We start from the raw sequence: 19,781 nt of genomic DNA, 5'->3' as shown, positions 1-19,781 counted from the left end.
TGCACAACTCCTTCATTCATTCCCATTATGATCCAGGAACTGAGCTAGGTGCTCCGAACAAAACTGTAAACAAGACAGGTCTCTCCTTTAATTGAACTGCCATTCTGCTCAGAGAGACAGCCAAACAAAAATTAAGTCAAAACAACTTGACTGGTGTTCCCACCACTATTCTAGGATTTTTTTTTTTGCATGTTTTCTCTCTGAGGACTTCCATAGGAACCTGGATGCAGTCCTACAGTAATTAAGCTCTGTCTGGGCTCTGAGTCAGAAAGTCTCAGGTCTACTGGCTCTACCACTTCAAGCTGGGTGACCAAGTTGCCTGACCTTTCTATGTCTCAATTTCTTCATTTGTGAAATGGGGATAATAATAATAGACATTTTGTGAGGATTAAAGGCTTAGTACAGAATCCCCACATAATAATCACTCGTTAATGTTTGCCACTGTTCTTCTTTTCTGTATATACTACTCCTTGCACTTTTTTTTCCCAAAGCACCCTTTTCCAGTGCCCGGCCACCCCCTTTCCCACTCCTATGAAAATGATAGCGGGAGAAACTTAATGTTGGGAAATTTCTATTTTTCCACAATTTTTTTCCTGGAAATTGGAGAGACTCTCAGTAGATTCCCTAGGCTCAGCTCACAGAATTCCAGTTTGTCATTGGAACATATATTGTTCACACGTTTGAATACACTTAACTACTTTTTATAGAACTCCTCCTTTGCCCGAAGGTGGTTTTGTAGTTTAGCATAACTTTAGGGCAGGGGTACTGTAGGACACACCTGTCACCTAGAAGCTAACAACTAAACAACCATTTGATTATTGGAGGCCCGCACATTTTACTGATGGTAAATTTTAACATGACAATATTCCTCTTTGATGGTTCTGTAGTCCTACAAGCCTGGGAAGATGTGTGATGTCAACATAAGACCTGGGTTCAGGAGAGTAAGGATAGCATCTCTTTTGCTTTCTCTACAGTACCTGGCACAGCACCCAGCACGTTCGTTCCCTGGCATGTAATAGAAGCTCAATCAACACTACTTGGCAGATGTGTGATGATGGGCAAGTTACTTAACTCTTTGAGCCTCAATAGTAAATAAATACTAATCCACTTGGAAGGGTTTGTATAAGGAGAAAAAGAACTAATTAGTAAAGCCCCACTCAGTGCCTGACACATGGCAGTTGGTTCTCTTCCCCTTTCACTTCTTGTATATTTCCTACCCTTCCTACCCACCCCCACCCCCACCCAATTTGAGACAGGGACTTTGCCCAATGCCTAGCACGGGATCTTTTTTTTTTTTTTTTTGTCTGTGTTGGGTCTTCGTTGCTTCGTGCGGACTTTCTCTAGTTGTGGCGAGTGGGGCTACTCTTAGTTGCGGTGTGTGGGCTTCTCATTGTTGTGGCTTCTCTTGTTGTGTGGGCTTCAGTAGTTGTGGCACGCCAGCTCAGTAGTTGTGGCTCGCAGGCTCTAGAGCACAGGCTCAGTAGTTGTGGCGCACGGGCTTACTTGCTCCGCAGCGTGTGGGATCTTCACAGACCAGGGCTTGAACCCGTGTCCCCTGCATTGGCTGGCGGATTCTTAACTACTGTGCCACCAGGGAAGTCCTAGCACAGGCTCTTATGCATAGTGATAGCCTCAATTTATTCAGTCATTCAGTGAATCTTTACACATCAAAAGTGCACAAAAGCAAAAAAAAAAAAAAAAAAAAGGTGCACAAAAGCTTAAAGTTGAGAGAGAGCAGGTACATTCAGGAACCCCAAGTAATTGATTATGACTGAAGCAGAGGCTTCGAGGAGAAAATGATGAGAAAGAGCTAGAATGGTTAGCCTAGATTAGCTCTCAAAGAGCTTTGTAGGTCTTATATGAATTTTGGACTTTATCCTGTAAGGCAGAGGATTGCCACTGAACCAAGGAGTGGCAGAAAGTGGTTTTTTTTTTTTTTTGGCCTCGCCACGTGGCATGTAGGGTCTTAGTTCCCTGACCAGGGATCGAACCCTTGCCCCCTGCAGTGGAAGCACACAGTCCTAACCACTGGACCGCCAGGGTATTCCCAGAAACTTCTTTTATTTTGTTTTTATTTTAGAATGGTTTGTGGTTCTCGGGCTTTAGTGTGTTTAAGAATCACCAGGGAAGCTTGTTAAAAAAGAGGGATCCCAGAGCCACACTGCAGGAGAATATGCATTTAAACCAGCACCTTAGGGACTTGCTTTGGGGGCCAGTGGTTAAGACTCCCTGCTTCCACTGCAGGGGGCACAGGTTCGATCTCTGGTAAGGGAACTAAGATCCCACATGACATGTGGCATGGCCAAAAACAAAAACGAACAAAAAACCCAGCACCTTAGCTGATTCTGATTCACTTAAATATTCAGACACAATTGGGACATACCATAAAACCAAAAGATCAATAGCTCTGGGGAAACCTGACTTGAATTTAGGCTTCTACTGCCTCCCCTGATCAATCTGCCTTTCTTGGCCTGTCCTACAATTAGGCCTTAAGCCTCCTCTTCCCCATGGCGGACCAGCTGGAAGCCCAGCAAATGGAGCAGAGCCCAAAGACTGGCCAGAGGCTGCAGAGAAGTAGACAGATTTGATAGGTATTTAAAAGGTGGAATCGAGCAGACTTGGAGATTGACTGTATGGGGAGTGTGTGCAGGGGTCAAGGATGCCCCCTGGCTTTTTGGCTTGGAGCAATTTTTTTTTTTAATAAATTTATTTATGTATGTATGTATGTATGTATGTATGTATGTATGTATTTATTTATTTATTTATGGCTGTGTTGGGTCTTCGTTTCTGTGCGAGGGCTTTCTCTAGTTGCGGCAAGCGGGGGCCATTCTTCATCGCGGCGCGCGGGCCTCTCACTGTTGCGGCCTCTCCCGTTGCGGAGCACAGGCTTCAGAGGCGCAGGCTCAGTAATTGTGGCTCACGGGCCTAGTTGCTTCGCGGCATGTGGGATCTTCCCAGACCAGGGCTCGAACCCGTGTCCCCTGCATTGGCAGGCAGACTCCCAACCGCTGCGCCACCAGGGAAGCCCTTGGAGCAATTTTTTGTTGTTGTTTTGGTTTTTTGTTTGTTTTTTGAGCTGCGCAGCACAGCATGTCGGATCTCAGTCCTGCAGTGGAAGCGTGGAGTCTTAACCACTGGACCACCAGGGAAGTCCCTGGAGCAATGTTATAATGGTGTGTCACACAGTGACCGGGCAACTTGAAAGAGAGGGGCAGGTCTGAGAAGTAAACTGAGGAGTTTTAGTTGAGATTTGCTGAATTTGAGGTGCCTCTAGGACATCCAAGTGGAGATGTTCAGAAGTCAGTTGGATTTATAGGCTGGAAATTCAGAGAAAGATCTGGACTAGAAATCTAGACTTGAGAATCATTAGCAAATAGATGGTAATAGAAGTGGGGTGAAGTCATCTCAGGAGAGGGAATAGAATGGGAAGAGAAACCGGTACAGAACAAAACCCAAGGAACATTTAAGGGAAGGGCTGAGAAAGAAAGAAATTGCAAAGGGATCAAGGACAGGCCAGAGTCATAGCCCAAAGTCACAGGGAGGGAGTTCAAGAGGAGTGACGAACTGGGAAGCATCCTGGACCCAGCAAAGAAGTCTGCGGTGACCTTGTAGAGAGCAGTTTTAGTGGAACCGTGCACCAGATTGCAGTGCGTTGAAGAGTAAGTGGGAGGTGAGGGAGTGGAGACAGCTGGCGTGCACATTTTTTTCAAGATATTTGGCCAAGAATGGAGAGAGATACGGTGGTAACTTCAGAAGGAACTGGAATTGAGAGTCTTTTTCTACGGTTAACGGCTAATGTGCAAGTGGAAGAAAATGAAGGACAAAGGACATAATCAATAAAACCTACCGAGAGGAGTGGGAGACATCCACGGCACAGATGTCAGGATTGTTCTTAAGACAAGAGGGACCAACTTCTACTTCTGAACGGCTGTAAGGAGGAAGTGATCGATTGGTTTGGAAGCTAGATGTCGGGTGCTTCTCTCTGATGGATTCTGCTTCCTCTTGGAGGTTGGGAGCCAGGCAATGAGTAAGGAGTTTGTAGGATGAACCTTTTTCCTCAGCTAGTCAAAGTACAGGGTTTCCAGCAGGACGGAAGTAGTCACGGCACTAAGGCAAGAGCCTGGTGGGAAGCGGGATGAGGCTGAAGCTTTAAAATCCGAGGGAAGAGAGGCTGACTGAGAGGAAGTGTGATGTTCCTCTCACCCTGAGGAAAGCTGCATATGGGCCACCGAATGAGAGGTTATTTTCCCAGAACCTCGTGCTGGGGCTTTGATTTAGGCTCCCCCTTCCTCGTCTAGTCAGTCGGCCTTCCCCGGCTTGTGTGTCACGTCTAGGCCTCAAGCCTCCTCGTCCCCACCGAGGACCAGCTGGAAGCCATTTTGATTAAGCTCCACCACAGAAGGAGGACAATACAGCCCCGCCCAGAGCCAGGCGCGCCCCCGCGATGGCCCGGGTGCGCGTGTCCGCGCCTCTTCCCGCCGGCCTGGCGGGCGCCGGGCCCACGCTGGGGCGGTGCGGGGCGGGGGGTGGCGGTGGTTATGTAAGCGTTGCGCGCTCCCGCGAGGCGGCAACCAATGAGGAGCCCCGGCGGCTCGGGCTCGCGCACGCAGGATGGGGGAAGGGAGCGCACAACGTGCGCGCGCCCTCTCCCTCCTCCACCGCTGCCGCCTCCTTCTTCTGCCGTTCCTGGTGCTGCTTGTGTGCTCGTTAGGTGCGGACCTGGTACCTCTTTTGTGAAGCGGCAGCTGAGGAGACTCCGGCGCTCGCCATGGCCGACGAAAAGCCCAAGGTGAGCTCGGCGCCGGCCTCCGCGCCTCGCCGCGCGGCCGGGGTCACGGCGCGGGCCGGGGTCCGGCCCGAGCCCGCCGCGGGCTCCCCGCGCCTTCCCGGGCCCCCCACGGGGCGGCCGCGGCTCAGGCCCCGGCGCTCCGCGCCATTTTCCTCCCTCCCCTCTTCCTCCCTCCCGCGCGGGAGGAGGCCCCGCCGCCCTCCCCCGCCCCCGGCCGCCTCGGAGTGCGCGCCGGGCGCGAGTTGGGCGGGCAAATCGCGGACACCCGCGGGCCCACCGGCCGCGAGCTGGGCTTCTTGGGCCCTGCCGGCCGGGCGCGCGTGACGAGGGGCGTTAGGGCGCGCGGTGTCCCCACCCTCGGCGGACCCCGCGCCGGGCCGCGGCGGGTGTTGCCGCCTTGGCGGTGGCGAGGAGTTCCCTCCTCCCCGGGCTTCCCCCCTCTGGGGTGGGGGCCGCGGGCGTCTGGGGACCCCTGCCCTGGGCCGCACTGGCCGGCTGAGGGCTCGGGGCGAATCAATGGGCTACTGATGGGTTGGAAGCCGGATGCCCGTCGGCCGTCGTGAGGGGCCGGGGTTGGGGGATTCCCGGGGAGTATTTCCCACATTTTTTGTTGGAATGGGCAGGGGCTTTTCCCTGGATGCCACATAACCCCTAACCTGCCGAGACCATGTGGTTTCGAGAAGTTGGAGGCAGATGTACGAGCAGAGAGACTTCGTAGGGCTTAACTTTTCAACGCGGGTTTTGAGGCTCCGGGAGGCTTTTCCCTGGAGGACTCGGGGGCACACTTCTTTCTGGCACACGGGACTTTCTTTTGGTTTGTTTTGTGGCACCCTCCCCTCTTTCCATTCTGAAGTGATTTAGGGGCTACAGAATTCCTTCTACACTTGATTTTGATGAACTTCAGATTGGGTCAAAATCTACAAGGAAGATTTGTGGAATAAGTCTACAAAGAATAAAACTGTGCATTTGACTCATGACAACAAAGGGGAGGGGAGAATAAGCTCATAACTAAAAATAAACAAAAATGAAGCTGCTCATAGAGGCGAACAATAATAGTGGTTCTGAGTTATACCGCTGCTTGGGAGAGAATCAAAGGATATTCCTCAATTAGGTGGTGGTTTTTTTTAAATGTAGCTTGAGATTTGTTATTAAGCTGAATTTGGTAACTTTTTAACAAGAGATTTGAAATGAATTTTGAATTTCAAGCTCTAGATTTTTTTCTTGCATTCTGTACTCAAAGCACTTTGGAAAGAGAAAGGATGCTTATTTTTAATCTTTTTAGAGGAAAGACATATTTTGAGAGTGATCCAATACATGTCATTTTAAAAAAACTCAGATTCAAGAGGGCGTTGCAGTAAATTGAGGGAGATCCAGCTTTAAAAACCAATTGTCGACACTGATAGTATTGGATGTAGGCTGCTTTTCTGTTTCTGTGACAGCTATTTAATATTGTTGCTTCAGGGTTTCTTATCTTTCAGATTGATTTCAGCAGCTGCAAACAGCTGTATGCTCTGTTATAAGAATGAGAAACCTGTTGATTTTTGAAGCAACTTGGGCTGCTGCTGCTTTGAAAGGTGTTTGTTCTTCACATTTTCCAAATTTTACTTTTATTTTTCTTTCAACAGGAAGGAGTCAAGACTGAGAACAACGATCATATTAATTTGAAGGTGGCGGGGCAGGATGGCTCTGTGGTGCAGTTTAAGATTAAGAGGCATACACCACTTAGTAAACTAATGAAAGCCTATTGTGAACGACAGGTGAGGAACTGACTTGTATACTTCCACTGAATAAAACGTATTTTTAAAAAAACAAACCTTATTTTCTTGAGAATAGAAACCAGCGTAATATGACAATAGATTATCTTTGGTAGAATGAATATGTACTTATATACTTGATATATCACAGTTTTATCATACACTTGGTTTGTTGATTCTTCATAAAACCCCTTAGGGTGGTTAATATCACATATGATTCTAGTTCTGTGCCAGAAATGCATCAAATTATTTTCACAACATGTGGTTTGTTCCCAAGGGGATGCAATTTTACTTTTATAAGAAAATAAGAACGAACTTGGTAAAATTTCTTGTCAGGCTCTTTTTTAACAATTTAAAATTTGTCTTGTGTCAAAACAATATTTCGGGTGTTTTAACCAATTTGGAAATAAAATTAAGTGTGAGTAGAAGGACATTGCAATTTTCCTGAAGCGTGTAAAACTGTAATATTTTCTTCTTACACTAATAGTAGAGGTCAAGAGATTTAACCTCCTGAGCCAAGCATACACATTCCTGTATTATAAGGATATTTGACATTTACTCAGAAAATAGTAAATTTTTTACATCAGAAGAGGAAGTAGAGATGAACAGATGCTGGGAGGTAAATGTAAGCTTTAAGACAAAGAAGCTTCCTTTTGTGATGTTGAGTCTGTAACAATACAAAGGTAATTTTAAAGATGACTTTTGCAAGTATAACAGAAACTCTGGTAGATCAGTTAATCCAACAGTAGCCTGGCAGAAGTATTTTTCCTGTTCAATACTGGATGTATAATATATAAAAGTTTGGAAAATTATTTTATTAGACCAAAACAACTTATCTACATTGCAAATTCACCTCCTAAAAATAGGTTCAAAACAGAGTAAGGTTAAAACCTCTACAAGTTGGGAAATTGAGTTTGAGTTGATAACTTGGGCCTTCTCCATGAGACTGAAGGGCTTCTTAAACTGAAGATTTAAACTTCTTTTTGAGTTTGAAGCTTTATTTTATGCCTAGTTTATTTATAACATAATAAGAGAGTACTGTGGTTATAATTTTTTATCTGCATAAACTTTTTCATAGTTCCTTACAAAGATATGCCCTTCAGTGTACTTTCATTTAAAGAATTCTGGTGAAATCCCCTAACAGTTAGTAAATATGTACTTATTAATTGTGCTAAAGAATTTTTGCACTGGTATCTACCATATTTGAATACTAGTACTCCTTCAGGTTCCAGGGGAATTTTAAAAGGTAATCATTTTGTAGAATGTTTATGTAGCAAAACCTTATACAACATAGAAATTCATGTTTAGATTTGGTGACTTTCAACAAAATTCTCTGCATATCTTACCTAACTTTTCTCTAATTACTATTAAATTGTAGCTTTTAAATGGTCATATTTTTCAACACTGACTATGAAAATTTTCGAGCTTAGAGAAAGAAGTTTACATTGAATACCCATGAGTCTACTGCCTAGATTAACTGTTACCAATTTACTGTATACATCTATTGCTACTCTCTGTCCATCCTAAAATGATCATATTTAAGACTTCCCATATTTCTTGTAGGGCCCCCAAAGGAGCTTTTTATCTTTTTTTTTTTTTTTTTTTTTCACCAGATGCCTATGTGCTGGGGCATTATACTGTGTGCCAGAAAAAGTAAAGCACATCCTGTGTATTCTAGATTATCCTCATAGGAAATTGTCTTATAAGATCTAGTTAGTGGGTCAATCAAGAATTTTTTAGTTTTCCTGCTACGTTAAAGTAAGTCTACTATATTACCCAGTGTAAATAAAGTTTTCCTTGATTTTTTTCAGTTATTAGGCATAAGATTGGGGTTATGTTTGACTAAACTTGTTGGGGCCACTCTTAACTTGCACTAGAGGAAAAAGAACGTTGGTAATCCATAAAAAATATAATTCCAGTGCATATCTGTTGGAATGCAAATATGAAAATATTATCCAGGAAGAATTTGGAAAGATGTTTATTCCCATTTTCCTCTTAAATTGGGGATAACCTCAGAGTTTTGAGTGAAACAAGATCCCTGTTTACTTTTCAAGTGGTTTCTCTGGTTCTAAGGAAGAGGGGGTTGAAGTATCATCTAATGGGGCTGATTCCCTGCTTTCTAAGTGTAGTTACAGGTTATTAAAAAAACCAAAATATTTATCCGATCGAATTTGCATAGCTAAAGTTTTTTTGGCAGGTGAGACTTCTTGACCAAAGATTTCCTATCAAGATTAATTGAATGCTCATATTTACTTTCTAATGAACTCATTTGGTATTGGATTTCTGGAGGAGTTCCAGTGAATGCCTAATAGGCATCTAAAACTAAACATGCAAAGCGGGACTCTTGATTCTACTAGAAATCTTTCTCTGTTGTCCCCACTCAGTAAATAGCACCATTCTGCATCTAGTTGTCAAAACCTTAGGGTCCTCCTTGATGATGCATCATAACAAATAAAATCCATCAGCGAATTCTGTTCTTTATCTAAACTTGGTCCAGCAGTAGCCACAAGCCACGTGTGAGTGTTTACCACTTGAAGTGTGGCTAGTCCAAATTGAGATGTGTGGTAAAGTGTAAAATGAATGCCAGATTTTGAAAACTTGGTATGAAAAAAGTTAAATATCTCAATTTCTAAAATGTTGATTATATGTTGAAGTGGTAGTATTTTTTTTTTTTTTTTATAAATTTATTTATTTATTTATTTTAGCTGTGTTGGGTCTTCATTTCTGTTCGAGGGCTTTCTCTGGCTGCGGCAAGCGGGGGTCACTCCTCATCGCGGTGCGCGGGCCCCTCACTATCGCGGCCTCTCCCGTTGCGGAGCACAGGCTCCAGACGCGCAGGCTCAGCAGCCGTGGCTCACGGGCCCAGTCGCTCCCCGGCACGCGGACCCTCCCAGACCAGGGCTCGAACCCGTGTCCCCCGCACTGGCAGGCAGACTCTCAACCACTGCGCCACCAGGGAAGCCCTGAAGTGGTAGTATTTTTAAATATGTTGAATTAAAACATTTTTATTAAACTTTTACCTTATTAATGTGGCAACTAGAAAACTTAAAATACCATATGTGGCTGACATTATGTTTACATTAGATAGGGCTGAGCCCTCAACCATTTTTATTCTATTCCTGATTAACTACTACCTCAGGGACTTCTCTGATTAATTCAGAGTGCCCCTATTGCCATCACTGAGTCCTCTCACTCTTTTTTGTTTGTTTTGATTTGTTGTTTTGCATTGATTATTGTCTATATTTATCTGTCTCTGCACTAAAATGTAAGCTTCCTGAGCATAGGGCTGTTTTATTGACTATTTTTTTCTGGAGCCTAGACCAGTGCTCGGCATATAGAATGTGTTCAAATGCTTGTAAAAGAATAGAGAACATTCAAACCTAGTATTTCTGTAGGTTGGTTTCTTAGTAAGTTTTTCATTCACAGGTAGAGTTAGACTTTGCCCACTTTATATCCGCCACATATCCTTCAGGCAACTGACTGAGAGCATACTATTCCATTCTAGTGTAAATCTACCCCAACATTGTTGACTAGATTGTCAAGTGGTTTCGGAGAGCACAGAATAATTGGTTTAGTCCAGTTCATTTTTGTGAAATGAAGAAATGGGGACCCGAAGAGAGAACCTCACACAGCTCTTCTGGAGCACAACTCTAAAGCTCAGGGATGAGATTTATACAGAAGAGGAAACCAAATACTGGTTTAATGCAAATTCAGTGTTTGAATTTACATGGTTTATGGAATCTTAAAGGCAAGTTTCCTGAATTTTGGACTTTTGATCTCTAGCAAAATAAAAGAGCTTTTATTGATAAGGAAAAGCGTAAAAACAGGTGGCAATAAAGGAATACAATTTGCTTGTGTTCTACTGGCCCTGCCTTCCCTTCGCCCTTATTTTGAATGGCCACGCCATTGGATGTAGTGAAGGAAGAACCCAGCATATAGAAGATGCCAAGAGTTTTGTTGAAGCAGAGTCTCCAATGGAGTGTTTGTAAATAGATAATACTTAGTATTAATGGCTTGGCATTGAATTCTTGGTTACTCTGTGTAATTGCAAACTAAATTTGAAAGTCATGAGGAATGAATTAGGTTATGGCTGTCACCTACCTGGTGGGGGATTGCTTGTATTCCTTAAGACAAGGGCTAGTCTGGAAGTGGTATGTGTCAAAGACTATAGAGTGTTGTGTTTTGTTTTGTTTAAATTTTTTTTTTTTAATATTTATTTATTTACCTATGTATGTATCTATCTGCACCGGGTCTTAGTTGCGGCATGTGGGATTTTTGTTGCAGCGTGTGGGATCTTTTTAGTTATGGCATGCGAGATCTAGTTCCCAGACCAGGGATTGAACCTGGGCCCCCAGCATTGGGAGCGTGGAGTCTTAACCGCTGGATCACCAGGGAAGTCCCAAAGACGAGAGTTTTAAAGGAAAGCAGTATGATTTTCACGTGACAGGTAGTTTTAAAGACCAATTCAGTGAATCCTTGTTAAATAAGGGAATACAGTTGTTAAACAAGTGTTTATTGAATACTTTATTTCAATATTTTTAGTCCTAGGAACTCAGTTTAATTTTCTCTTAAATATCAATTAAAACTGAGTTTTTGTAACGAGAATTATAGTTTGTAATTTGAGCATGATACAGGAATGACTTTGCGTAAGACGCTTCCAAGAAAGGTATTTTTCGAGTTAAAATATTCACAGCATACCTCCAAAGAAATCTTGTCCTCATTTGGTTGCAATTACCAGCAACTTTACTATTTTGCTCCTTTCCCCTTCTTCCCACCCCTGTGTCAGGTAGGTAATTCTTAATAATGGAGTCCCCTTTGCAGAAAGGGGCGTATTTAAGCTCATTTATCTCCTTAAATGCACATAAAAATTTCTTGACACTCCCTTTTTGTAATAAAGCTTCTCAACTTAGCTTTAGGTTTATTTTCAAGTAAAAACAGAAAATGAAGCATACTTAGATAGATACTGCTTTTCATCCATTTTATTCCATCAGTATTTAGCACCTACCGTGTGCAAGATATACAGTATGTAACTAAGTCTAGATTTCTATCCCTACTGGAGCTTATTTTCTAGTACAAGGTTGACTGATAATTGCAGGCTTGGGTAAGTCCTAAGGAGAAAAAAAGCAGGTGCTTCTTTAGAGCTGTTCCAGGATTTTCTTGGATGTGGATTGTGGTCTTATAGATGGTTTTAGGGACCAGTTATTGCCTTGTGTTCTGTTGGAAATGTCCTCACTGTCCAAGGATAAGAACTTGAATATGCCTGTGGTGTGCCTAGTATTGTGCTGGGCTGGGGCTTAGGTTACTCTTACATAGTGGTAGGAATTGTTTGGATAGACATGAAGGGAAGGTAGCTTTTAGGCAAAGTTTTATTTTAATCATTACACCTTTTTTAGATGACTTCAGTTTTCATATTATTAATGGGTTTTGTTTATGTAAGTTTGTTTTTGGAGCGCTTTTTAATGTGCGTTGAGGAATGTTGACGTGTGCATCTGTTGCTTCAAATTTCCTTTCAGTATCTAACTCATTTAAATGCACTGTTTAACTCAAGGTATGATCTATTCAAGCTTGAAGTAGCTATGGTCTCAAAAGCATAAAACAGCCTTTTTTTTTTTTTTCAGTCCTTTTTAAGAAAAATCATTTTTCCAATGAAAATCAAACGTAGTATAGTTTAAAGAAAGTGAAAATCACCCCAAATCATTTAACCAATATAGAAATGTTAACATATTGATCGTTTATTTAGGTCTCTCTTTTAAATACATTCATGGCCAAATATGCATGTAGTTTTAGTTCTTACTGTTTCTTTGCATTCTTATTGCTTTTAAACTCTTTGTCCAGGGTTTGTCAATGAGGCAGATCAGATTCCGATTTGACGGGCAGCCAATCAATGAAACAGACACACCTGCACAGGTAAAAACGTCTTTGTGCTAACTAGAAAAACCAATGTTTTTTATAATTTTCTCAACAGCTTTGTTTATTAATTTGTGAACTTCTAGTCATTGGAATATAGTTCTTTACCAGAGTTCAAAGCTGTGTAAAATATGGCCAAAAGGGAACAGAAAGAAAAAATAGATTCAGGAAGTGCCAATGGTTTTTAAGTATTCAGTTATCACTTACTAAAACTAGTAGGTCATTTTACTTCAATCCATATTTTTCCTCTTGCCAGCATTATTTGGAAAAAAATAAATAAAATTCCTGTTTGTTACTTCAGAATGTTGTTTTCATTTCTGCAGCTGTAAATCATACCCAGGGTTCCCCATAAGCGATCGGTTGGCTGTTTATCCTAACCATTTTAGCCCCTCATGAATTCTCTTTACCTATACTTCTGAACTAAAGAGAATCTAGTGGCTCTAACTGCAAGTCTCTTGGTAGCTTATGTTTCACAGGGCTGTTGATAATAGGTGGCTTTCCAAACCCTTACTGCAAAAGGTGTTGTCTGATCCCTTAATCTCTTTACTTATTACTTCAGTTGTTCTCTCACTTTGTAGGGGATCGGCTGGGCTATCTTCTTTAGCAGAAACTTTTTGTTTCTTTTTACCTTCTGAAATTCCATTTAAGACATTCAGTTTTGGGGAAAAAAACTTTGATAGCAGAAATTTTAAATTGGAGCCCTTGTCCTTTTGAATTTGTTTTATCACCCCATAAAAACTAGAAAGTGATAAATATGGTATGAGTGAAGCAGAAAATCCAGATTGTGGTTTTGTTGATAATCTTCAAAAATTTGAAATGTCTATGAGTTGTACTTGAGGGAAGAATATTTTGAAGAGATTTCTGTTGATGAGTCTCTAAGAAGCAATTATAGTATGTAGCCACAAGGAGGAGCTGAATTCTCTTGATGAATGAGAGAGAGAAAAAGCTCTTGTATCCTTTGAAGGCATTTGAAGTTTCACTATAAAATTGAAAAACATTCCAGTAGTTTCATTTCAGTGGATAGGCTGAAGACCAGTTTTGATGGTTTTAAAAGAATAAAAAGAACCCATTATGCTAAACTCTGATGGTAATGTATTTTCTGTTTTTTGAAGCCCTCACCCACCACCAAAAAAAAGTTCTGGGGGTTGTCTGTTATGCTAGCTGCAAATAATTAAACCTGAGGAGGATTTGTTCAGTACTGCATTTATAAAATCTTCAAACTGAATTTGGAATTGACCTCATTTTAGTATTTGGAATTGAATTTATTTTAGAGTGAAATTGATTCATTTTAGAATTGTTCTTCCAGTACTTATTAAATAGCAGAATTGTATAAATTAGAACATCTTAGCAGCCAATTTTAATAGCAATACAATTGTTATATACTCATATTCTCTTAAGTACTTCACTTTCTTTGACTCATTTAGTTCTCATAACTGAATGATATTCCATTTTACAAATAGAGAATTGAGACTTAGTCATTAATATTTTAATGCTTTAGTCCTCCTTTTACTGTATTTGAACTTCATTAGAAACAGTTCCCTTTCTTGTCTTTAGATGCCCAAGGTTGTTGTTTTATCTTCAAAATTACCAGTTTTTAGAAAATTTTTCTTGGGTAATTATCAGCATTATAAACTGTTCCAAAGCTTGTTTACCTTACAGTGTTGCCATATGTACCGAGACCTTCCTGCTATCAACATGGTTTTATGTATAATGTGTGGGTAGTAAACCTTGCAAACTTAATAGCATTTTGAATTTGGATTTTTTTTTAACAAGTCTGTTTTTGCGCAGGTTCCTCTTCTTACTACATAGTGGTAACCACTGTTTTGTGCATAGGCAAAGATATATTCATATTATACACATACACACAAACTTAAAGATACACATACAAATATAATACTATAAGCTGTTTGCTGCCTAGTTTTTAAATTTTTTTAGCCTAATACCGTATCTAAGGGATAGTTCCATTTCTGCATGTGTAAATCTACTTATTCTTTAATAACAGGTACATGGTATTTCATGTATGCATGTACCATATTTTTTGGGGTTTTGATATTTTGGTTACTTTCAGTTTTTTGCTCATCTAAACAACATTGCAGTGAGAGCCTTTATATACATCAGTTTTATTTTCAATAATTAAAGGTGAGATGATTTAACTTATGGACATACTCAGCTTTTTAACTTAAAAACTCAGTTTTCTGTAATCTTCATAAAAAAGACCAAGTGAAAAATTATTTAAACCTAAGTCTGATGCTACTTTAAGCTGTGGGACATCTAAAATAATGAACACTGGAATTGGGTGGAACTCGTGCAGATTTTCAGGCTATTTAAGTCTGATAGTTATAAATTTTAAGAGCTAAATAACCAATGGCCAATTGTTTTTTTTCTCATTTATGCTAGTTGGAAATGGAGGATGAAGATACAATTGATGTGTTCCAGCAGCAGACAGGAGGTGTCTACTAAAAAGGGAACCTGCTACTTTACTCCAGAATTCTGTTCCTCCAGACCAAGAAGACATTCTCAATTAGAAAACCGCAATTTGGTTCCACCACATCCTGACTACTACAGTATAGTTTCTCTATTCTTTCATTTTCCCCTTCCCCATTCCTTTATTGTACATAAAGTAACTGGTGTATGTGCACAAGCATATTGCATTTTTTTTTTTAACTAAATGGCCAACGGTATGTTTTGATCGACATCAAATGGAGATGGAATGGGGAAAAATACTGGTTCTGTGAAGATACCCCCTTTTCTCCATTAGTGGCATGCTCATCCGCTCTTATCTTTATATTCCAGTAAGTTATTTTGCTCTCACTGTTTAACAAAAAAAGAACAACATAAAAATTCTTGCATACCTTGTTCGATTGGAGAATTTTAATGTTTTTCATTTATCATTGTAAAACCAAGGACAATTTTATAACTTTTTTGTACGTAGCTGTTACATGTAGGGCAATCTGTCTTTAAGTAGGGATAAATTACTCTAAAAGAAATGAATCCTAGATAGTTTTCCCTTCAAGTCAAGCGTCTTGTTGTTTAAATAAACTTCTTGTTTAAAATGAGCTGTTTTCTTTATTCTGAGGAATATTAAATAGAAAGTTGAAGCTTAGAGAAAAACATGACCTGAATAGGCCTACTAGAAGTAACATTTCAAGGAAGAAATAAAGCTACTTTGCATTTCTGACAGACTAATGCAAAACAGAGAATAACAAAGTTATATAAATGACTAGCAAGGAATGTTTCAGCCTCCTCTTTGTTCAAAAAGTTTAGGCAGTTCCAAATATGCAACTTTACTAGCAAAAAAAATTGGGTCATAATCTTGGTGATTTACTCCCATGTATTCTTTTTTTGTAACCTCTACCTGAGGCAGAGTGGGTTAGTACATGCAGCTAAGAAAAAGTTCTAATTTTGCTGACTCTGCTGATAAATCATTTCACCATTCTAGTCCTCATTTTGTCTGATGGTAAATACTCCCTAACCTAAAACAGAGTTTTTGTTCCTTATTTGAGGATGTTGAGGGATAGAAAATATTTACCTACATATACCCATTCTTACAGCCTTAAATATGCAGATCACTACAGTTTTTAAATTCAAATGTATGGGGAAAGATAACTACAGAACCAATAAACAGAATATTGGAGCTGGAAAGATATGTAAAGATTATCTAATTCTAACCCCTGGTTTTTTTTTGTTTTTTTTAAAAAGACAATCAGATGTTTTTATTTATTTATTTATGGCTGTGTTGGGTCTTCGTTTCTGTGCGAGGGCTTTCTCTAGTTGTGGCAAGCGGGGGCCACTCTTCATTGCGGTGCGCGGGCCTCTCACTATCGCGGCCTCTCTTGTTGCGGAGCACAGGCTCCAGACGCACAGGCTCAGTAATTGTGGCTCACGGGCCCAGTTGCTCTGCGGCATGTGGGATCTTCCCAGACCAGGGCTCGAACCCGTGTCCCCTGCATTGGCAGGCAGATTCTCAACCACTGCGCCACCAGGAAAGCCCTAACCCCTGTTTTAAAAATGACAAGGCTGAGGTCTAGAGGGTTATTCATCACATAGTTAGATGGCTATGAAACTGGAACTTAGAGGTTAGGTTTTCTGTTGCCTGTTAATTGAATTTTCCAGTAATGGTTTTCAAGAGACTGAATTCCCACCCTTACTGCCTAACAATGTGGCCTTTTTGGATCAAGTCCCCATGAACTATCATGCCTCGTCATTCACTTAATTCACTCTACGTCTGTTGCAATATAGTCTTTTTTACATTCCCCGTTTCTGTAGTGAATAAGCTTCCCCAGAGACAGCAGGAATTACGTAGGTTTTTGGCTCTGTATATGTGAGTTAATCTTAAATCAACTGAAGTTTTATTTTCCTGTATGTGTAGTGCTGCCAACCTATTTTTACAATTTATATTGTGAAATAGTGTGAGAAGCCTGCCCCCAAGAATTCTTAGAGATCAGGTAAGTACATTTCTCTTGCTCTAGGTACTATTAAGTAGTGGAATTTTGTTGTCCCCAAAATTAAAGTTAGGATTGAAATTCAAGCCAGAGAATCTTATTAAGAAAGGATTCTTGAACTGGGTTCTTGTTTAACCAGAGGGAACTAATGTCATGTCTGAGCTTTCGCCATGTTGGGGGAACTTTTAAATTCTTTTATACTAGAAAAACTTTCGGTAGAATTTTAAAAGCCATAGGGAAATGTGTGGAAAAGGCACTGTTTCATAATATAGTATGTTGTAGCTTATTGATATTTGGGTCAGTGTATAATTAAGATTTACCTTATTCTTAAGTGAACTTTTGATTGTTGCCCTTGCCTATTTCACATAAATTACCACCAAAAAGGCAAATATTTTATGGGAAAGCTTACGGAGAACTTTTTAAAAAACACTTTGAAAATAAGCGGATCGTTGAAAATGCTGGAAGTAATTGTAGCATTTTAATTTTTTTGGCTTGAGAGTGGAGGTTCAAATGATGGGAGTTACACTGCTCTTTTGGTTAACTGTTAGGACAATTTAGCTAAACTCTTTCAGTTTGTGCTTACATATCCGACATGTTTGTATCTTAAAAGTAGCAAATAGTACCTAAGTGAACCCAATCTGTATAGGGAGATAAATTTTATTCTCAAGCACCTCTCATATTCATCCAAGCTGCTAGAGGCCAAAACAAAAGGTATTAGCAGCTTTCCAGAAATAGGAGTGTCAGGTTATTTGGCTCATTGTTTTCCTTGTTTATGTTCTCATAGAAATTAATTGGATGATCAGGTTACATTCTATCTAAAGGGGATGATGTTGAAGGGAACATGGGAAGAAGTAAACATAGTTTGAGGAGAAATTGGAGACTCGAGTCAAAGTGTGTAATTATGTAGGAAAATTGACACCAGGAGGTCAGTAAGATGATGGAATTCCAGGATTTGAGGGCAGCCTGTTGGAAAGTTTTTCCAAGGTCTTTGTGGGGGCCATAGGGTATTGGAGAGGGCCAGCTCTGCCACTGAGGGTTATTTTTGAGTTAGGGTGCTGCTGCTTTTAAGTATGACTAATAGTGATTCTGGATCATGGTTTTGCATTAGAATCCCCCTGGTGAGCTTTTTAAAAATACCAGTGCCTGGGCCTTACCCCCAGAAATGTATTTTCAGAGCAATATGGAATTGAGAAGCAGCTCTGCGAGGCATTCTCACAACTGTTAAAAGAGTTAGGCACGTTATGGTGAAGATTAAATGAGATAATATATGTTCTAGCTGCCACATACTGAACTTTTTTTTTTTTTAAACCTTTTTTTTTAGAGATTGGAGTTTTATTTATTTATTTATGGCTGTGTTGGGTCTTCATTTCTGTGCGAGGGCTTTCTCTAGTTGCGGTGAGCGGGGGCCACTCTTCATCGCGGTGCCCGGGCCTCTCACTATCGCGGCCTCTCTTGCTGCGGAGCACAGGCTCCAAACGCGCAGGCTCAGTAGTTGTGGCTCACGGGCCTAGTTGCCCCGCGGCATGTGGGATCTTCCCAGACCAGGGCTCGAACCCGTGTCCCCTGCATGGGCAGGCAGATTCTCAACCACTGCGCCACCAGGGAAGCCCTGAGCTCTTTAAATTTATTTAATTTTAAATAAAACTTATTTTCAGCATGAAGTAAGGTCTCTGCCGTAGGATGCTGAGGCTTCAACTGAATACCATAATCCCTACCAATTGGCCTGCATTTTCTATTCATTTTAAAAACTGAATACAATCTTCGTCTCAGGTTTTTTTTAACTTTTTGGTTTGTTTGTTTTATATTTTTTTGGCCACACTGCACAGCATGTGGGATCTTAGTTCCCTGACCAAGGATCAAACCCATGCTCCTTGCATTAGAAGTGCAGAGTCTTAACCACTGGACCACCAGGGAAGTCCCTCATTAGGTTTTTATTAATTAACTAAATTTATTTTTGGCAGCGTTGGGTCTTCGTTGCGGCACGCGGGCTTTCTCTAGTTGCGGCGAGCGGGGGCTACTCTTCGTGGCGGTGTGCAGGCTTCTTATTGCGGCGGCTTCTCTTGTTGCGGAGCACGGGCTTTAGGCGCATGGGCTTCGGTAGTTGTAGCGCGTGGGCTTCAGTAGTTGGTGGCTTGCAGGCTCTAGAGTGCAGGCTCAGTAGTTGTGGCGCACGGGCTTAATTGCTCGGCGGCATGTGGGATCTTCCTGGACCAGAGCTTGAACCCATGTCCCCTGCATTGGCAGGTGGATTCTTAACCACTGAACCACCAGGGAAGTCTCTAGGTTTTTAAATAAATGCTTAATACTAAATTGTGCTCTAACGAATCTTTTTAAGGAAAACAAAAAGGAAAGGTCTTTTTTTCCTTTTTAAGGAAAAACAATCCTCAGGATTTTAATGATTCTCCAATACTTTAAGAAGCAAAGGACCCATCCACAAGATGCTTCAACATTTTGATTATCTAGGTGATGATTTGAGGGTTAGTCCTGGATGTAGTAAGAAATGTATGTGTTTTATAATGAGACTTTGGTGTGTGTAGTGGTTAACTAATGAAAAGAGTGCCTCAGAGTGGAACATAATTAGAACAGAGTATATAAACAGGTTAGGAATTTAATCTATTATTTGGAATGTGGAGTGTTATTTCCCTGTAAGCAGTGACATGTGACTATGTATGAGATCATTTTAGGATTTCCTACACCCTTAGGGCCTTTGTGAAACAGTTTAAAGTCCAAGAATTTTCATGTAATATTTGTTTTCTTTGCACTTGATACTATAAGACGGATTATGTGGCTAATTTTGCAACAAGGTACAGAATTTGGAATACTAAGAATTTTCCTGTTCTTTTCTGGGCATACCCTTTAAAGTTATTTGATGTTTGTAATTTTAAAGAT

General features: G+C 40.8%; 1 protein-coding gene across 1 annotated transcript; it reads left to right on the top strand.

Annotated features, from left to right (window-relative positions):
• The first annotated feature begins 4,594 nt into the window (after positions 1-4,594).
• On the top strand, positions 4,595-15,485 carry SUMO2 (small ubiquitin like modifier 2). The gene is made up of 4 exons (XM_068531361.1): positions 4,595-4,789; positions 6,415-6,546; positions 12,379-12,450; positions 14,848-15,485. The coding sequence occupies exons 1-4, from the start codon at positions 4,769-4,771 to the stop codon at positions 14,908-14,910; spliced, it is 288 nt and encodes a 95-aa protein (XP_068387462.1). The 5' UTR covers positions 4,595-4,768; the 3' UTR covers positions 14,911-15,485.
• The last annotated feature ends 4,296 nt before the right edge of the window (positions 15,486-19,781 follow it).

Source organism: Eschrichtius robustus, chromosome 20, assembly GCF_028021215.1.
Source record: "Eschrichtius robustus isolate mEscRob2 chromosome 20, mEscRob2.pri, whole genome shotgun sequence".
Classification (NCBI taxonomy): Eukaryota; Metazoa; Chordata; class Mammalia; order Artiodactyla; family Eschrichtiidae; genus Eschrichtius; species Eschrichtius robustus.
The sequence above is the reverse complement of the archived record's forward strand: the minus strand, read 5'-3'. Positions and strand labels throughout refer to the sequence as shown.

What these genes read in the sequence shown, in the direction of transcription:
- SUMO2 (XM_068531361.1), top strand. Translation starts at nt 4,769, where the DNA reads ATGGCCGACGAAAAGCCCAAG. An exon ending in AAGCCTATTGTGAACGACAG is followed by an intron (nt 6,547 to 12,378) that starts GTGAGGAACTGA and finishes CTCTTTGTCCAG; the next exon opens with GGTTTGTCAATGAGGCAGAT. An exon ending in AAACAGACACACCTGCACAG is followed by an intron (nt 12,451 to 14,847) that starts GTAAAAACGTCT and finishes CATTTATGCTAG; the next exon opens with TTGGAAATGGAGGATGAAGA.